At 43.0% G+C, this 20,428-nt stretch overlaps 2 protein-coding genes across 2 annotated transcripts in view; one reads left to right on the top strand and one right to left on the bottom strand.

Moving 5' to 3' along the window:
- The window catches only part of MTBP (MDM2 binding protein), a 28,109-nt gene extending 26,920 nt beyond the window's left edge, over positions 1–1,189 (bottom strand). Inside the window, exon 1 of the mRNA XM_033155796.1 lies at positions 1,071–1,189. Coding sequence (XP_033011687.1) covers positions 1,071–1,140 — 70 coding nt within the window. The 5' untranslated portion in view covers positions 1,141–1,189. The remainder of the gene's footprint in view (positions 1–1,070) is intronic.
- On the top strand, positions 1,143–20,009 carry MRPL13 (mitochondrial ribosomal protein L13; the record flags this gene model as incomplete). Its single annotated transcript, XM_033156105.1, has 6 exons — positions 1,143–1,367; positions 3,033–3,156; positions 4,510–4,603; positions 5,726–5,786; positions 18,401–18,487; positions 19,869–20,009. Coding segments are annotated over 6 exons (717 nt in total), but the record flags the coding sequence as incomplete, so codon positions are not given.
- Positions 20,010–20,428: the final 419 nt, after the last annotated feature.

Genomic DNA, 20,428 nt, shown 5'->3' with positions numbered 1-20,428 from the left:
ACACAAGAATCCACATTCCATCCTTATTAAGCATTCCTTAAATTTACAGTAGCATGCATGCCAAAACACCTCTAGTATTTAGCTATGACAATAAGGATGACAATAAGCAAATGAGGTTCACATGTGTACACATAAATGAAATCTGCAATAAACATGATATTCAAACACATACACATGAATGAAATTTGCAATAAACCAAGAAGGTCCACATGCATACAAATGAATTAAACCAGCAATAAACACATGAGGTTCACACATAAATGTGAATGATACTGCAATAAGCAAACAAGGTTCATATACCAACATGGGAGAGCAACAATAAGCAAACGAGGTTCACATGCGTACACGTTTATTAAATCTGCAATAAACATATTAAATTCCCACACATACACATGAGTGAAACTTGCAATTAACCAATAAGGTTCACACACATACACATGAATTAAACCGGCAATAAGCAAATGAGATTCACACTGTACACCTGAATTGAACCAGCAAGAAATAGGTTCACACAGTACACGTGAAATAAACCTGCAAAAAACATAAGTTCACACACATGCACATGAATGATACTGCAATAAGCAAATGAGGTTCACACGCCAACATGGGAGGGCAACAATAAGCAATAAGTATGTACACGTGAATGAAACCTGCAATAAACACACGACATTCACATGTATACACGTGAACGAAACTTGCAATAAACATACGACATCCACATGTGAATGAAACTGGCAAGAAACACACGACATTCACACACGTATCAAACCTACAAAACACAACATTCACATGAATTCACATGAATTAAACCTGTGATTAAACACATGGCGTTCACACATGCACACATAAATTAAAACGGCAAGAACCACACGACATTCACACGCGTACACGTGAACTAAACCTACAATAAACACACGACATTCACGTGAATTAAACCTGTGATTAAACACACGGCGTTCACACGCGTACGCGTGAATGAAACCTGCAAGAAAGTCGCGACATTCACATGCGTACACGTGAACGAAACCTGGCATAAGCCAACGAGGTTCACACGGGAAGGAAGCGCGCACCTGGGCGGCCTTCGGGTCCGGCCTCCCCTCGCCGGCCTCGCCAGCTCACGAAGAGGAGGTGGCGGTCCATGAGGGTCCCGTCGCCGGGTGCCCGCTTCCCGCCTCCAGCCTCCCGCCTCTCCCTCGGCGGCGCTCCCGCCTCGTCCCCGGCGCAGCTTCCGCTTCCCGAGGAGGAGCTACAGGCCTCGGCCGCCGCAGGCCGCCCTCCTTCCGCTCGCGGCCGGCAAGAGAGGCCCCTTGGACGGCGAGGCCTCAGCCTCCGGGAGCCGCCATGGCCAGCTTCACCAGGCCGCGCAGGTACGGCCTTCGAGCCCTCGGAAAGGCACACCGCCCCCCCGTCAGATCCCGCGCAGGGCTGCTGGATTCCGTGGCTGCGCGCCTTGATCCGGAGTGAATCTGCATTCTTTAAGCGGGGGTGGGGGGTGGGGGTTGCCTTAATGTGTTGCAAAAGGCCTGGAGGGACTCGGCGCGCTGCAAATGTTTTAAATCGGGCAGCTGGGGGTGGGGGGCGTAAAGGGATCTGTAACCCTTGGTAAACTGTGTTGATGTTGTATTTAAGGATAAAGCCACATGGTGGTGATTGTTGTTATTATTATTATCGTGATTGCTGTTAACTGAATTTGTATACCACCCTTCCTCCTGAGATCACAACGTTAATAAAAATTAATAAATGAATGAATGAATGAAAATGAATAAATGGCTTAGAGCAGAACAGGTGATGTAAAATATATCCCATAGTGGAACGCAAGGTTTGTGTTTGGTACCAGATATAGCAAATAATCCATGAACGTTACCAAATAAACTCATATATATTCAGTGGGGATGTGTGAACCATGAGATTGCTCGGGTCGTATAAACCGCAAGCCCAAGCTCTTTAGGTAAAACCATGTTCTGCCTCCAGCATTGAGGTCAGGGTGCCATATAACAGTGTCTCTCCATTTCCTTCTGGGTCTAAAAATGCAATGCTTATTGTTTTCCTTCTCTTTCCGGAAGAGTAGGCTTTCAGGGGCACCTCCTTGCGTAGACTCCCCAGAAAAGTGACCGGGAAAGGACAAGGGACTTGAGTCTTCTCTTGCCTGGTCCTTGCCTATTTCAGCAAAGATGGTTATGTGCTGCCCTCCGCTGTCGGAGGCAGTATACTGGGAGTCACAAGTTGCACTTGGGCCCTGCTTGCAGACTTCCAGTAGGCTGGGTGCTTTGACCCTCCAGATTTTTTTTGCTGGACTACAACTAACATGACCATTGGCTATGCTGGCTGGGCTGTTGAATGCTATGGGATCAGCGAAAATCTGGAGAGCCACAGCTTTAAAGGGAAATTGCCTCTGAGTCCGTAATGCACATTTGCATGTGACAAGTGGTGTGTGACACCAGCCCCCCCCCTTAACCCATTAATTGAGGGTTATGTTAGGAACTCTAATTATGATTTACATGCTACAGAACTTCATTTTTATTATAATGTTCTTTGCATCTGAATTTGTTCTGAATGCCAACTTCTGAATAGCCTTTTAAAATATGGCTTCAGCCTGATGCACACTTACTTTGAACTGATTCCCACTGACTATAAGCGGATTTACTCCCAAGTAAGTGTGTGCAGTCTACAGACTTAAGCCTGTTATTCTCAGTTATGTTGGTGCACCTATACTGCATAGGATTGAGGTATATAAAAAAACCAAACCTGGAGAAATTATGGCATGGATGCCACTGTTGCTTTCCAACTTCATGTGGAATCTCTGATTGCTGACCATCTTCTGTGTCCCAGGGCAGCAAAAATGTGTCTTTAGGCAGGTTGGTGTTGCATTTATTTAATGCAACCAGTCCTAATCGACAAACCACAGTTCTTAATGTCGTATGGGTCAAGTAATATGTGCCGGGGATGGCTCACTGAGATGAGCACAAATATTTTTGTTTACTAGGAATAATAATAGTTCTATATGTTAACCACTGTCCATTATTCCTTTAAAGCAATGGGCCACATTTGCTCGAGCCTGGTATCTTATAGATGCGAAGATGCAACCGCCAGGAAAAATTGCAGCCATCACTGCCATCAGACTTCAGGGGAAGCATAAGCCTGTATACCATGCACTAAGTGAGTTCAGATGTTTGCTATATCAGCACTGATTTGTTTTTATTGTTTAAAGCAGGGGTCAACAATCTTTTTGGGCCAGTGAACACATTTTCAGGCTGGAGGAATTGTGGGCACCACAAACACTGTAACCTGTTCTGTTGGGTACAGTAGAATTCTTTCAAGCCTAATTTCAGAGGGAGGACAAAGAGTGGATTCTGAGGGCATCAGAGAGGGTCTCTATGGCCAGAGAGTGATCCTATGGGCACCACATTGACAAACCCCAGCTTAAAGCTGGAGTGGAATGAATTGAGTTTTGCATTACCCTTTTGTTGTTGTTGAACTGGAGTCCTCTCAGTTAGAAGTGTCTACATGTAAATTTTCAAAATGAGAACATTGCATGGCATCTCCTTACTATTAAGGCATAATTAATCTGTGTTGAATGATCTCGGGTATGCCTTCTTTCTTAAGTACTTTCCTGCATCTTATGAAGGCCCATCTAATTCAGCATGCTTTGCAAGGATCCCAGCCACTTATCTGTGAAATACACACATTTTGATGTAGGGTAACCAGTTGCTTATGAGCAGAATATATTTTGTATGCAGTAGATCTGAGAATAGATGCAGAGCAAATGCAGAATTACTCTCAGGTTCTCTTCTCCTTAAAAGTGCTGCTGCTGCTACTGAAACCAAACCAAATGCACACTTCACAAATTGAGTAGCTTGCTGACTGCACATTGCACACCCCTCTGTAGCTAATGAGGGCATGACTTAAAAGGAGCTTTGCCAGTACAGTGGCGCCTCCGTTTACAAACTTAATTCGTTCCGGAGGTCCGTTCATAAGCCGAAAGCGTTCTTAAACCGAGGCGCTCTTTCTCTAATGAGGCCTCCCATTGCCGGTGCCCTTCCACCGTTCAGATTCCGTTCTTAGACCGAGGTAAAGTTTGCTAGCCGGAACACCTACTTCCAGTTTTGCGGCGTGCGTTGCCCAAATCGTTCGTTAACAGGACTGTTCTTAGATCGAGGTACCACTATAATGGATGCCATGAAAACTAATGCTTTTGATGCATGTACCTCAACATTGCACTGGATCATAGATAGTTCTTTGATATGGGTTCAGTTCGCACATAATGCTAAGCCAAATCATGGTTAGCATGAGCACACAAGTATGCAGGCTCCCAAAGAGGAGGTCATCGCTACTGTACTCCTCCTCAGGTCCTGCTGCTGCTGCACTGCTGTGAACTAAGCCATGGTTTGACTTAGTGTCTTGTCCTTGGTTACAGTTTATGGTATGTCTGAAGGAAATTGTGCTATACACCTGGAGTAGTTTTGTTGCTGATGATCCTGTTAACTGAGAACCCTTTTCTTTTCTTTTTAGGTGACCTTGGAGATCATGTTGTCATAATAAACACAAGGCACATTGCTTTTTCCGGTAACAAATGGGAGCAGAAGGTGTATTCATCACATACTGGGTAAGCTTTCGACATCTTAAGGATTAAAAACATGGAACAAATCAGTACTGCTGGTAAAATACGGATATACTGTAAATGGCTTTGAATGTTGTTACTGTTAGAAAGTCGGTAAAGGGAAGCTTTGTATTTTTAGCATAAGATATGCTAATGTTTATTGGAAATGCTTGTGCAACTCCCATAGTAAAGGGTGTGGGTTTTTTTTTTTTTTTAGCAAATAGCCCTGTGACAGGGTGCTCTACATTTTTGCTCACTACAGCAAATGTGTTGCCGTCCTTTAGCAACCATAACAAGTCTGAGCCTTCCTTCTAACCTTGGAGTTGCAGAAGTGGATGGAGACAATTGCCTCTCCAGCTCCAAAGCGGGGAAGCAGGCAAGGGGATGTTTGGCTGCTGCATTGCTGAGGCACACAGGGCCAGTCCAGAAAGCCCCGCCATCCTTTCCAGCTCCAAACTTGGAGCTCTCATAACATAACATAACATAGGGCCTTCTGGTGGTTCCCTCACTGCGAGAAGCTAAGCTACAGGGAACCAGGCAGAGGGCCTTCTCGGTAGTGGCGCCCGCCCTGTGGAACGCCCTCCCATCAGAGGTCAAGGAGATAAACAACTACCTGACATTCAGAAAATACATGAAGGCAGCCCTTTTCAGGGAAGTTTTTAATGTGTGATATTTTTGTATCTGATTTTTGTTGGAAGCCGCCCAGAGTGGCTAGGGAAATCCAGCCAGATGGGCGGGGCACAAATAATAAATATTATTATTATTATTATTATTATTATTATTATTATTATTATTATAACATACAAATTATTAATATTATTCTTATCTGCCATTCACCCAGCAAGTCCAAGGACAGAATACAGCCATTTAAAATTCAATATGGAAAAAAGTTAACACAAATCAGTCACGTGAATATGGTTGCTTCCGAAAATATCAATGAAACGACAAGATGATATGAATCAACGTCAATAAAATACTTATAAAACCATGAACAATGCAGTTCACTAGCGAGCGAGCTTTGCAGTTGCTGATAGGCATGTTTTTATTTGCAAGATGGCAATCTTTGCTATCGTTCTCTTATTCAGATATGCTTCTGAATTTTCTTGATTCTGTCAATTTGTAATATAGATACCCTGGTGGCTTCAGACAGGTGACGGCAGCTCAGCTTCATCTAAGGGACCCAACTGCAGTAAGTGAGCACGCTTTCTCTTGTCCTGCCCCTCTAAATGACTTCCCTCTGCGACGTTCTGCCTTCATTTCAAGTGGATCATATTGCAGGCAGAGTGCCAGCTCTCACGTGTGTCACAGTGGCAGGTGCTCTCATCTCAGGGGTACGAACCCTCGAAGTCATTTTTGGCTCCTCCGTATCATTTGCCTCCCACATGAAGCAATGGCCAATCCTAGCATTGAGATCATTAAGAGTCCCATGCGATCATTAAGAGACTGTCACATCACAATGCCATGTGAGCGAGATGAATAAACACCCAACAATAAAAGAATGGGAGAGAGTTTACCCCAGCAATATATTTGTCACAATTACAAATACAGACGGTCGTTCACCCACACTAGATTCAATGTGCTGCCATCTGTCTTATTGCAGGGCAGATTTGAGGGTAAACCATACACGGAATGAGTCTGTCCCTGTGGCTTGATGGAGGTAGAAACTCTCTCATGCCTCGTTACGATGTCGTTTCTACGGGGACATACACTCGGCACTTATCACCCCTGCTATTCAAAAATCTTCAAATGGGTCTGAACTCCAATGTTTAAAATCTCTGGTAGAGGAGAGAGATCCAGAGATCATGTTAAGGTGGCCAAATTCTATGCGATTGCCATAAAACTTAGGGAACAAGCTGTGATACCGTCATGATTAAGGTTTTAAATGACAACTTGAGGTTATATTTTAGTGAGTAAGATCTAATTTATATATTTTAACTGCTGCTATATCTGTACCATCCCTGTTATACCGAACTGCTAATTTAAATGTATCCCTATTGTGTTTCATGACTTCCCTGATTTTGTATGTGAGTTGGAACTGGCCTGTGACTGAAATAACAAATTCATTCATTCAGACTGTCACATCTTTGCAGTTGAAGGGGCTTGCTGCACGAGATTAGAATGATAAAACTGTTGTGTCTCTACTGGACATAATAGTTGGTGGGTAACCGTGCTACTGATCAGCTCTTTTTTTTGCGGGGATGGGAAGTGCAGGCACTATACAACAAGTTCCCACAATGCAGTGCAATTCAAAATGCCATGTGTTTATTTAGTTTCTGAAGCAACGGCCCGCCCCAATCTTCCGAAGCCCCCAGCTATGGCTCCATTCCATGCATTCCACCAACGTTGGTTTTCTGGTCCTCATTTTACAGCTCTCAGTCTCTACACCGAACTTTTTTATTTTCTCTTCTCTCCCATGTGGCCATTATCAGTGTTTCTGTACCGCCAAAGCTCATTTCCATGCCTCCCGCTGTGCTGTTACCTGTGGTTGAACAGCTTCTATATCTCTTGTCAAACTGCCTTCCCTCCTCCAGTTATTCAGATTCTGAGGTTTTAGCCGAATTATTTTAAAGAGAAAATCCGGAGTCATTTTAATAAATAAATAAACAAATCCTTAAATCCAGCTTTTTTAAAATCCTTGATATTTATCACACTTGTTAGGGGCCATGCTCTGCCCATGTTCTTTGGGGTACTTGGTGTATTGAGTCTGTGTGATTACACCACTCGTGGTAGTAGTGTTAAGTGTGCTGCTAGTGGTTATTGGCATCCATCTGTCTTGAGATATAATGGAGTGCACCTCTGGGGAGATTCTGGGCTGCCCAGATGTCTTGGCCTTGCTGGTGTGATCCAAAAGAACACAGAGCAATATGTTTGGCTGCAGGAGTTGCCGAAAGGAGAAGTCCTTAGGGACTCCACTCCAGATTTGTGTACGGTTTACTCCTGAGCCTTTTCCCCCCACCCTCCCATGGATATTCTGCAAGGCAGTGGAGGTTTAGGATCAGAGTTTTTCATCTCCTAGATGAGCTAACTGGTAGTTAAGTCTCGTAGCAGCAGCAGCAGCAATGATGCAGTTTAAAATAAAGGTTTTCAGAAAACAACTTGGTGCTTACAGATGAACGATAGATTCTTTGACTAAATCAGTCTTTCATGACAAATAGGTTTTCAGTTTTGAGTTGCACATGTTGGCCAGTGAACACTTGAGGGCAGCATAACTTAACATGCCTCAGACACAGAAAAATTGTGCTGCTGGATTATGTGCTGGGAGTGCAGTTGTTGAAACCCACCTTATATCATGTCAGGACCCAGGCAACAAAGACCAATGTACAGTGGGGGGGGGAGTATTTGATCCCCTGCTAAATTTGCCCGTTTGCCCTCTGACGAAGAAATGACCGGCCGGCGGTCCATAATTTTAATGGTAGTTTTATTGTAGCTGTGAGAGACAGAATAACAACAGGAAAAACCCCAGAAACCCAGAAGACAAAAGTCAGAGATTGATGTGCATTATAATGAGTGAAATAAGTATTTTATCCGCTATCAATCAGCCAGATGTCAGGCTACCTGGTATCTTCACTGTATGTAACGAGCTGAGATTAGAAGCACCTTCTGTAAGGGAGAGGTCTTACCTGTAATCCCAGCTCATTACAGTACCTGTACTGTCAACAGAAGCAATCAATCCAGCAGATTCCAAATTAGCCACCATGACCAAGACCAAAGAGCTGTCCAATGATGTCATGGACCAGATTGTAGACCTGCACAAGGCTGGACTGGGCTACAAGGCTATTGCCAAGCAGCTTGGTGAGAAGGTGACAACAGCTGGTGCAATAATTCGCAAATGGGAGAAACACAAAATAACTTTCAACCTCCCTCGGTCTGGGGCTCCATGCAAGATCTCATCTCGTGGAGTTGCAATGATCAGGAGAATGGTGAGGAAGCAGTCCAGAACTACACTGTGTGAACTTGTCAATGATCTCAAGGCAGCTGGGACCATAGTCACCATGAAAACAGTTGGTAACGCACTACACTGTGAAGGACTGAGATCTTGCAGAGCCCGCAAGGTCCCCTTGCTCAAGACAGCACATGTGCAGGCCCATCTGCAGTTCGCCAATGCACATCTGAATGACCCAGAGGAGAACTGGGTGAAAGTGTTGTGGTCAGATGAGACCAAAATCGAGCTCTTTGACATCAACTCAACTCGCCATGTTTGGAGGAGGAGGAATGCTGCCTACGACCCCAAGAACACCATTATCACCATCAAACATGGGGGGGGGGGACATACTATGCTTTGGGGGTGTTTTTCTGCTAAGGGGACAGGACACCTTCACCGCATCAAAGGGACGATGGATGGGACCATGTATCATCAAATCTTGGGTGAGCACCTCCTTCCCTCAGCCAGGGCATTGAAAATTCAAGCATGACAATGACCCAAAACACACAACAAAGGCAACAAAGGAGTGGCTCAAGAGGATCTGCAAAGAGGAGTGAGACAAAATACCTCCTGAGATGTGTGCAAACCTGCTGGCCACCTACAAGAAAAGTTTGACCTCTGTAATTGCCAACAAGGGTTTTGCCACCAAGTACTAAGCCATCTTTTGCAAAGGGATCAAATACTTAGTTCACTCATTATAATGCACATCGATCTCTGACTTTTGTCTTCTGGGTTTTTGGAGGTTTTCCTGTTCTCATTCTGTCTCTCACAGCTACAATAAACCTACCATTAAAATTATGGACTGGTCATTTCTTCATCAGAGGGCAAACGGGCAAATTTAGCAGGGGATCAAATACTTTCCCCCCTCGCTGTAATAGTCTATCCCAGTTTTTCAGCAGAAACGTGCCTAGACTAACAGAGGAACAAGTGGAGAGAAATGTTGTTCCAAAAAATCATTAAAAGGTCTGCTTTTAATATTGAATGGACTCTGGTTTTGTCTTCCTCTATCCCAATATTCAGAGCTAGGTATATTGATTAGGCAGAGCATTTTGGAGAAAGGTTGCTCAGGGCAAATAGGAAGGAAGAGCAAGACAAGCTGGAAGACTGGTAAAAGAAAATGAAGCAGGGAGATGGATGTGAAAGGGGCTTTGGAGAAAAGGACATTAGGTGGTGGGGCACACTGCATGCTGAATTTGCCTAAAAGGGCAGAATGGGACATCATTTTTCAAAGTAAAATTTGGAATAAATTATGTAAGGATTAGAGCTGTAATCAGCTGTGTTATTTAAGAAGTTTGTCTTGTCTCGGAAAGAGCACCATTCATTTGGGAATGAATGTGCACTTATTTCAGTTGTTCTCCCATAGAAATTGCTTATCTTCATGTATTTGGAAAGGTATTGTAGGGGGAAAATGCGAACTTCCATTCCGCCATGCGATAATTGCAATTCCATGGCTGCACAACTCTACTTTAGAAGTCAAATTGTTTTGTAGAAGAAATCCAGAAATAAGGCAGTTGGAACTAAGGTCTATCAAATTTGGCATGCAAGTCCGTTTAGCTTAAAACAGTATAGTTTTTACAAGTGGAAAAGTAGCCTAATCCTCTATAATGTTTCCTCCCCCCCCCTTCCTTGTAATTCTATGTATTTCAGAAAAACTGTGCATGGTTCCTATATTATACTCCTTGCTATATAATTTTTTCCCCTTTTAATTTCTCTTCTCTAAGATGAATCTCTTCTGTTTATGTAAGACAACATCTCTGCCTAAATGTGCACCCATTTTGTTATTCTTTCCCTATAGTTCTCCTGGGAAGGTGAGTTTTCCCAGTCTGAGACTAACCTTTTAACTACAAAACCAATGACTCAGAAGGGCAGTAGCATAGTTGAAGTCTACACTTTGCACACGTAAAGACTGCAGTTCCATCTCTGGCATTTCTAGGTAGGGCTGGAAAAGACTGGCAGTGATTCTCAAAGGTTTCGATCAATGAAGATACTGAACTAGATAGACTATGGCAGGGGTGGCCAACTCTGAAGAGACTGCGATCTACTCACAGAGTTAAAAACTGGCAGTGATCTACCCCCTTATTTAGGGTTCAGGTCAAAGTTGTTGAGTTTTTTCAGGGAGGAGGTAAAACGTTGAGCTTTTTTTTAGGGGGCCACAGTTGTTCAGCTTCTTTCGGGGGACCCAATGATCTACCAGTGATCTACCGCAGACGTCCAGTGATCTACCGGTAGATCATGATCTACCTGTTGGACATGCCTGGACTAGGGGGTCCAGTTTGGTATAAGGCACCTTCCTTTTCATTCCTTGCACTTCATTTTACTGTATTTTTTCATGTATAACATGACCCCATGTATAAGACGACCCCTATTTTTTGGGAGCCCTCAACAGTTGTTAAGCTTCTTTTGTAATTTGGCTGAGCTGCTGAGCAGCTTTTCGACAACCCTCTGCTCTGGCTGACGGAACTGGTGCCGTAATGCATACTGGCACTCACCAAATACTCTTCCTAAGCTACGAAGAGCGGGTAAGCAGCCTCCTCTCCGGACATTTCCCTGCTACCGCCGGAGCACCAGCCCTCGCTTACTTAGCATATTAACCCGTGTATAAGACGACCCTCAATTTATCACAAAAAAAATCAGAAAAAGGTACATGGAAAAATACGGTATTTAGGGCTGGTGCAGGCAGCTTTTTGGTTCTAATGGTTCCATTAGTCACTTAGCAAACCAGCTCTCACCAGCGTATTTAAAAGAAGAAAGGCACTTTATCCAAATACAGGTGGGTAGCCGTGTTGGTCTGCCATAGTCAAAACAAAATCGAAAGAATTTTCGACTTTATCCAAAGACTTCCATCAATAACTGGGTTTTCTTCTCACCTTTTTTTTTTGCTGATACCATACACTATCTCCTTTAACAGATCACTTTTCCAGTGGTTTTTTTGTGTGCTGGAATCAAACAGCATTATTCAATTTTTGAACCAGATTTTTCTTCTTGAATTTTCTTCATTATACCAATGTATTCTCAAATAATAATGAGTCGGCCAGATTTTCTTGGAAAGTTTAGTTACTTCTTCCAAATCTCTGCCTTTCCAACTATTATATGGGTGTATTTATACACACACACACACACACACATATATGTATATATATATATATATACATACATATATATTCTTCACAGCTGTCTGTTTGGCATTTTTATTAGTTCCTTACTAGAGAGCTTGTCCAAACTTTTCAGGAACTGCTTAATGTTAGCATTTTGCTCCCCCCCCCCCCCGGTTGACTTTTTATATTATATTTTAGAAGAGGGATAAGCAACTAGCAGCCCAAGGACTGGACGTACTGTCAAGGGGGTTCCCCATCAAATAGTCCCTGATTTCAAGGAATTGGACTTCCTCACCCCATAATGCTCCTCAGCTGCTAATTCCTATGTACAGGTCAAGACACGTGTAAATAGAAATGCAAAACTGAAGAACCACAGAACTACTTTTGTTTTTGAAGAATGTGAACCAAATGAAATCAAGAGTTGGTTGGCTCAGCTAGTGTCCGCTTTGTCCTGACAATGCTCCACACCATAAGTTGGAGAACTGAAAAAGGGTTCTTCCCCTCACCCCCTTTGTGTGTGGTTTACTGTCTACCATGATGTCTGAATTCAGAAATTATGCTTAGGACTAGTCTTCCAAACCTGGGTCAGTGACAAACTATGCAGAAGGTGACTATGCATGGGTTGAGAAAGGGATGGATAAGCCCACATCTCATTTGTGAGTTAAATTCATTTGTGACTTCAATCAATCAATCAATAGAATTTATTCGACCGTCAGTCAGAACACCATCATTATCCATACAAAAATTAAAACGTCTAAACATCTCAAGGAGCTTAACACTAAAACATACAATGAGAAATAGATTATACATTTAGACCCATCTCAATACTGTCGATTTTAACCTTACAGCGTTTAAGGGCCAAAAAAAAAAAAAATGGCCACCAAAAAGGTTGTGGTACCAGTGAAATTGTTCAACAAAAACAAAACCTGTCTTTCTCTGTCTACTAGGCTAAGTTGGCATAGGAGTGGAGCTGTAAGTTTTTGTCTAAGATCTGTATAAAATGGGCAGGTCAAAAGGATATGTTCAGTTGACTCAACCGCTCCCAAGGCACAGGGACAAGATCTCTGGCCCTATGGAACTCCCCTATATCTTCCCCACAAAACCGCCAATTCCAGAACATTTAACCTAGCGGCTGTGAGGAGTCTGCGGTATTCCACATAGTGGATTTCTGCCAGATAAGGGGCTGGTGAAATCTGGAATATCTGATCCCAAAAAAACATCCCAGGTTTCACAAGGGCAATGTCCTCTTGTCTAGCAATGTCCCTCAGTCTTTGAGAGATCACAACATTAGCTTGACTGAATGTCATAGACTCCAGGAAGAGATGTGAGAGTCCGCAGATCTGCACTTCGTTTAAAATCTCTATTTCCCACGGTGATTTGTTATTGGGACTGACAGTGAGTCCTGATGATATAAGCAACTGAAAGGTCTCTCTTATCACATTCTCTTCCCCCTATAAGTAAGTGCGAGTTCATAAATCTCTGGTAGTGGTTTTTCTGTGTTTTATTGATGGGAGTATATTTATTAGTTGCATTATAATTTTCATTGTGCTTGCAAGCCAACCTGGGAACACACTGGTGATGAGCGAGGGGTATACATTTCTAAAATAAATACAACCCTCCAGTCCAAACCATGTCACCAAGAGGGCCCAACTGCATGTTAGGTGAGAAAATTGTGATTGAATCTCCTAGCGTATTTGAGGGTGGCACTGTGGTTTAAACCACAGAGCCTAGGGCTTGCCGATCAGAAGGTTGGCGGTTCGAATCCCCGCGACAGGGTGAGCTCCCGTTGCTCGGTCCCTGCTCCTGCCAAACTAGCGGTTCAAAAGCACGAAGTATAAGTAGATAAATAGGTACTGCTCCAGCAGGAAGGTAAACGGCGTTTCCGTGCGCTGCTCTGGTTCGCCAGAAGCGGCTTAGTCATGCTGGCCACATGACCCGGAAGCTGTACGCCGGCTCCCTCGGCCAATAAAGCAAGATGAGCGCCGCAACCCCAGAGTCGTCCACGGCTGGACCTAATGGTCAGGGTTCCCTTTACCTTTACAGCTTGGATCAGGAGACTGGAATGAACCCATGTCCCCTGAGCAGCTATAAACTGTAGGGGGGGGACATGAAGGCAGAATACAGGGATGCAATTTGAGTAGTATTGGGGATGGTTGCAGTACAGGGAGAGGATTGAATCTCTTTCCCCGTTGTAAGGTCCTCAGTTAGTTGCTCATGAGTAACCAGGCAAAGCTCCGACCTTTCCTTTATTGTGCATACTATGTACAGTGCAGAGCTAACAAGTTCATGTCTGTATCAAACGCCGTCAGAATCCGGGAATGGCCCCTTCCAGTTCTGACCCCAACAAAAGAGTTTCGGTATGTGGAAACCCCGCCTTCCTTCCTTCCTTTCTTTTCATCCCTCTACGTTTTTGGGGCGACAGAAATTGCGCGCCTCCTTCCTCTGGGTCTCTCACGCATCCTCCGAGCCTCGACACTCCATCCCCTGAGTGCCTTGTCCCTCTCCACTGGAAGCCTCGCTGCTTCCTCCACTGGCAGAGGAGGTGCTACTGGTCAAATGGGGCCGGTGCTCTCTGTAGCATCCCGAGAGCCCTTCCGCCACCTTGCGCTGTGCCGGGACAGTTCCCTGACACCTGTCATCCAAAGTAGCGCCTCAGGAGCCTGCTTTGAACGAAAGAAAAATACCTTGAATCTCCCTTAATTTAGCCAAGGTGGTGTTTTTTTGGGTTTTTTTTTAAGACAACTGTAATATGAGGTGCAATTGTGTAAAACCACTCTGCTGGCATATGTGGAAATGTATAGAGCTCTCTCTCTTGTATTTGAAAGAGGAGCACGTGACCACTTGAAGCTTGGAAGTGAAAGTTTCTGCCTTTTGACTTGTGGCTTTTATGTTCCTTCCAGATTGCATCACTCTTATCGGCTTTGTAAACTGTCTATTGAAAGCTAACGTTCACGGCATCTTTTGTGGCTTTTATTCAGGATTTAATGCACACGCACACAAAAAAAGCACCTGAAAAATATAGTAGTTTCTGCTGTAAACAAATCCTAGACGTAAAACTGTTGAAACGGCCCTGACGAGAAAGAAATTCCAGATGCAAAGCGACACAGCAGTTCTTATTGTAACGCGCTCCAAGAGTTCTTAACTCCAAATCTGAAGGCAGGTTTATGTTTTTAAAAAGTAGACGTTTTAAAACAAAGTGGGCAAAATATTTTTCGGTGTGTTATGCACACAGGGGCTGAAGGATCTCAAGGACCTCAATTCTGGGGTCCTAAAAGCTGGGGAACTAAACCATGTTCATAGTGGGAAAACCAGCAATTAATATAGGTTTCTTATGGTTGTTGTCATACGCACACTTGAATGGGGGTCAGTAAGCTCTACTGGAAATGGTATTTTTTTAAGTAAAAAGGAAGAGGATTGTGTTGCTCAAGAGATCTGACAGGTTTAATAGAACTTTCACTAGTCATGAGCTTTTCTGCATATCTGATTATTGGGAATTAAAGTTTAACATTGTTATGCACTGCAAAAAAAATAAATATTGAAGCAAAGGACCCCTCTTTCTCCCTATCCCTCCAGAGGGACATGTGTAACTGTCATTTAGTTGTCTGCTCACTCTTCCCCCACTCCCAGATTTGCCTTTCAATTACTTTTGTTGACTGTATTCCAGAATTATGTAGTGACTATTAACTGCAGAGGAAGTTACTTTAGATTAGTTCCTATATTAAATAGCTTACACAGGGGATTAAATTACACTTATAATCAGCATTTTGCAATGACTAATGTCTGTTCTGATTTTCACAATTCCGATTGCTTGCTGGTTATTTTTTCATCACTTTCTTTCGCACTCATCAACCTAAGCTGCAGACACATGTCTTGATCATGTAAGCTGATCTTAAATTGCTAATTGCATTTTTTTTTAAAGTACACCCTCTGACAGGTTGGCACGGTAGAGCCACAGTTCTAGAATTAGAAGTCCTCTGTTTTGAGGTTTGCTCACAGTTTCCCTTTGGGTAAAGTCTGTATAGCTTTCCAGTTTTTATGCAAAGGAGCATATCGGCATACTCAGATCTTTAGGGTAAAGTTTTTAAGGTGTGATGTTTTACTGTGGTTTTATAATTTGCTGGATGTCTCCCAGAGCTGGCGCAACCCAGTCAGATGCAGTGTTCGAAGTTAGGCAGGCACCAGGCGCATTTTGCACCTGGCTTTGAGACCAAGTGAAGATGCCTGGGTGCCAGAATGGGCCTGACATCTCCACCATCTGCAGGTGCATGCCTGGAGATCCTTGGATTTGGACTAATAAATACCCCATCCCGTAGAATTCTATCAGTTATATTTTATCTGCACAACTGGAATGAATTTCTGGAACCAAAATGCTTTTTTCTGTGCAGCCTGAGCACAGAAAAAGAGGTCGGAATAGGGCAAAATCTATGTGGACTGTCCCTGGATCAAATGACTTTTCATAGAATCATAGAGTTGGAAGAGACCACAAGGGCCATCCAGTCCAACCCCCTGCCAAGCAGGAAACACCATCAAAGCATTCCTGACAGATGGCTGTCAAGCCTCCACTTAAAGACCTCCAAAGAAGGAAACTCCACCACACTCCTTTTCTTTAAGTTCTCAGAAGTTCTCAACCTAGCTCAAGGTTGTGATCTGAAGTAGCCAGATGTTTAAAGGAGAATCATTTGAAAAATACGACTTTAGAGTTGTCTTGCTCCAAAATGACAACTAGACATTCCATTTAGAGCCTATAACCTTGGTTTAAGGAGCCATTTGGCCCATTGTTTATACCTGTATATCTACACTGGTCAGATGGCCGGCATGTTGTTGTTGTTAGTACTCAGCTGTTGTTCTTTTGTATAGACGAAAATTGGCCCATAGATCTTATTCACCTTTGCTATTAATGGGCCTGTTCATCTTGAACAAATCACTAAGCAAATAATTTTCATAGGCTTCAATGCCTACAGTTAAAGGCGAAGCTACACAGTACTTTACCTTAAAACTGGGATATGTGCCCTGAATTCCTCACCTGTCGCTGCCCTTCTTTAATATCTAGTTAAATTTGTTTTGCGTCCTATTTTTTTAAATTATTATTATTAATTCATTTGACACCCCACCCTTCCCCAAAATAACCTGAATTATATATAAACAAAATCAAAAATTCTTTCCAGTAGTGCTACTGGAAAGAATTTTTGATTTTGTTTTGACTATGGCAGACCAACACGGCTACCCACCTGTAACTGAATTATATATGTTCAACTCCATATAATGATAATAGGATACAAGATGAGATGAACTAGACATTGCTGTATTTTGTGTGATTTGTGTTGCTTTCTAAGGCTGCAGTCTTAACCTCACTAAGAGGGAATAAGCACAATTGAATTCAATGGGAGCTACTTCAGAATAGACATGGTTAGAATTGCAGTCTTTCTGTCGTTCTTCAGGTGGGCAAAGTTGTCTTTCTAGAAACGAAGAACAAAACTTGAAATTATTCTAAAACGATATTACATTTTTAAAAAGAAGCAAGGTGATAGATAGATAGATAGATTGCTCACATGTGATACTTTAAAAATATTATTCAGATCAGGGGGGCACAACATAATATATTTTGGAAGGGAATTTATGAGTGTGTAGCTACATGGCGAGCAGGCTCTGTTTTTAAAACTGAAACCAAATACACTTGTACATTTGGAAAGAATTATTTGGATAAATGTATCTGTCTTTCACCTCTAAATATTTACAGTATAATCAGCATTTACTTATAACGGACAAATGGGGATAGTCAGAAATAGCCATTAACTGTCCAATCCTTAGTGTGTTGTGCCAACAGGACTGGAAGCGAGAGAGAAGAATTGAAAGTGCTTTCAATTATAATTATAATATTTATTATTTGTACCCCGCCCATCTGACTGAGCTTCCCCAGCCACTCTGGGCGGCTCCCCAACGGATGTTAAAATAATACAGCAGTTAAGGCCAATGTCAGAAACGGGGATGCAAAAGCTAGAAGCAACATTGCTCCTGGGACTTGAATTGTAGGCGCAAAAACAGAATGTCCGTCACCACTTTGTTTTTAATTATATGGGAGTTTCTTTTTTTAAAGATACTGCAGGTTTTCTGTTTTTTTAAAAAACAAACCCAACAGATTTTGGCACACATTTAATCCAGGCATGTTTAATAACATGAGAGAAATAATAGTTTAGCAGGGATTTTTAATGCAACTATGTGAGTGTCATAGCTGCCTGGCAAGAGCAATGGGGGGAATCCCATAATGAAGGCTCTTGTCATTTCCGATAGTAAACATTCCCTTCATTCCCTGGTAGGGGAGATGCAAGAGATTCATTGCAAGCAATGATGAGGTGGGCTGGGGAAGATGATACAACAGGAAGCACAAAGCACTGGTGCTTCCTGTTGCCTTTGCAGGTCCTCTTTGAAGGCAGCCTGACACTCCCAGCCACATTATAAAGAAGGAAGCATTGGCACACAAGCATTGCTGTCTATGACTTTTTTAAAGTGCCCAAAACAGCAAACAAAAGTGTTGTGGTTTTTTTAAAAAAACAAAACAAAACCAACAACAGCAAAGGTAGCTGCAGATAGAGCCTTGAGAAAACATTTTGGAGGTATAGCTAGGGGTTCAAGTCAGGCCAGTTAAGAGAGGGGGGTGTTGAAAACTTTATATTTTTTATTTAAAATAAAAGATAAAATAAAATTCTCTTATTTAATTCTGTATTAGCTGGCTGAAGATTTCTGAGACCTTAAGGCTGCCAATATTATGTACTGTATTTTCTTTTGCAGATTGTAAAACTGGCTACATATGGCATGCTCCCCAAAAACCTTCTCAGAAGAACTATGATGCAAAGGCTGCATATCTTTGCAGATGATGTAAGTTAGTTGCCGGTGTTGTTTCTTGTGTACCAATCTTGACTGTACCCACACAAATTCTAACCTACATTTTCAATCCATGTACAGCGGTACCTTGGTTCTCAAACTTAATCTGTTCCAGAAGACCGTTACAAAACCAAAGCATGACAAAACCAAGGCATGCTTTCCCACAGAAAGTAATGCAAAATGGATTAATCTGTTCCAGACTTTTAAAAACAACCCCTAAAACAGCAATTTAACATGAATTTTACTATCTAATAATAATAATAATATTTATTATTTGTACCCCGCCCATCTGGCTGGATTTCCCCAGTCACTCTGGGCGGCTTCCAACAATAGATTAAAAATACATTAAAACATCAGTCATTAAAAACTTCCCTAGACAGGGCTGCCTTTAGATGTCAGGTGGTTGTTTGTTTCTTTGACATCTGGTAGGAGACCGTTCCACAGGGCAGGTGCCGCTACCAAGAAGGCCCTCTGCCTGGTTCCCTGTAACCTCACTTCTCGTAGTGAGGGAACTGCCAGAAGGCTCTCGGCACTGGACCTCAGTGTCTGGGTTGGACGATGGGGGATGGAGACGCTCCTTCAGGTATACTGGGCCGAGGCCATTTAGGGCTTTAAAGGTCAGCACCAACACTTTGAATTGTGCTCGAATACATACTAGGAGCCAATGTAGGTCTTTCAGGACCGGTGTTATGTGGTCTCAGCGGCCGCTCCCAGTCACCAGTCTAGCTTCCGTATTCTGGATTAGTTGTAGTTTCCAGGTCACCTTCAGAGGTAGCCCCACATAGAGCGCATTGCAGTAGTCCAAGCGAGAGATAACCAGAACATGCACCACTCTGGCAAGACAGTCTGCGGGCAGGTAGGGTCTCAGCCTGCGTACCAGATGGAGCCAGTAGGCAGCTGCCATGGACACAGAATTAGCGCTCCTCTCGGCCCATAAAGGCTGGTGGAGAAATGACCGTGTGCCCTGGTCATCATCCCAGTTGCCAGCTGGGGGTAGGCTTGCACTGCAAAGGAGGTCTTTGCTTGATGAACAAAAGGCACCAGGAGGTATATGGAGGAAATAGGCTGCCTAAGAAATGTAGGGCTCAGTCTCCCAGGGGTTTCGGATGTATCTAAATCAAAGCAGGGTCCTGTGATGGACCTAAAACACCCAATATACACCACAACTGCACCAGTTCCTTTACAGCAGGAGTGGGCAACCTGTGGGCTTTCAGGTGTTGTTGGGTTATTTCTTTCATCATCCCTGACCATCACGGATGCTGGCTGCGGCTAATGGGAACTGGAGCCCAGCACCACCTGGGTTGCCCACTCATGCTTCAGAAAGGAAGTGATGTAATTGATGACTGATGGCTGTTTGTGTTTCGCTCTTCCTCAGGTTATCCCCGAAGAAATACGCAAGAATCTTGTAGAAGTGCTTCCGCAGCCACGCAAAGTGCCCAAGAGGTTTGACGAATATACGCAAGAGGAAATCGGCGCTTTCCCGAGGCTCTGGAATCCGTAAGTGTCTAAAAGTCCTTGCACAGTGCTTTTATAACCGCATGTGATGGATTAGCTTTTATAGAATGCATTAGCCTCTAAGCGGCTAGAGAAATGTTTTTAAAATGCCTTTGAAGCAAAGATGAAGACTGATACGCCATGTCGATTTTTCCCTTCAGTTTTTGGATTACTTTGAGAGTAGATTTTGTTATTTTGTGAGAAATCAATGCATGTCTGTTTTTGGTCTTCTAGGAAAATGCTTTCTGAATAGTTTCATTAACACAATGGTCTAGCCTATAAAATATAGTAGTCTGCTTCTGCGTGGAATACGTTACACACAGGTATTTGTAAGGCTTTGGGTGGGTTAAGTTGCAGCCTTGAAAGCAGTCATGATATGTGTCTTAAGTTTTATAAGTTATTTACAAAGAGAATAAAGCAGGAAGCTGAAGTGTCTGTAAC

The sequence above is a fragment of the Lacerta agilis genome, chromosome 7, assembly GCF_009819535.1.
Source record: "Lacerta agilis isolate rLacAgi1 chromosome 7, rLacAgi1.pri, whole genome shotgun sequence".
Classification (NCBI taxonomy): domain Eukaryota; kingdom Metazoa; phylum Chordata; class Lepidosauria; order Squamata; family Lacertidae; genus Lacerta; species Lacerta agilis.
The sequence above is the reverse complement of the archived record's forward strand: the minus strand, read 5'-3'. Positions and strand labels throughout refer to the sequence as shown.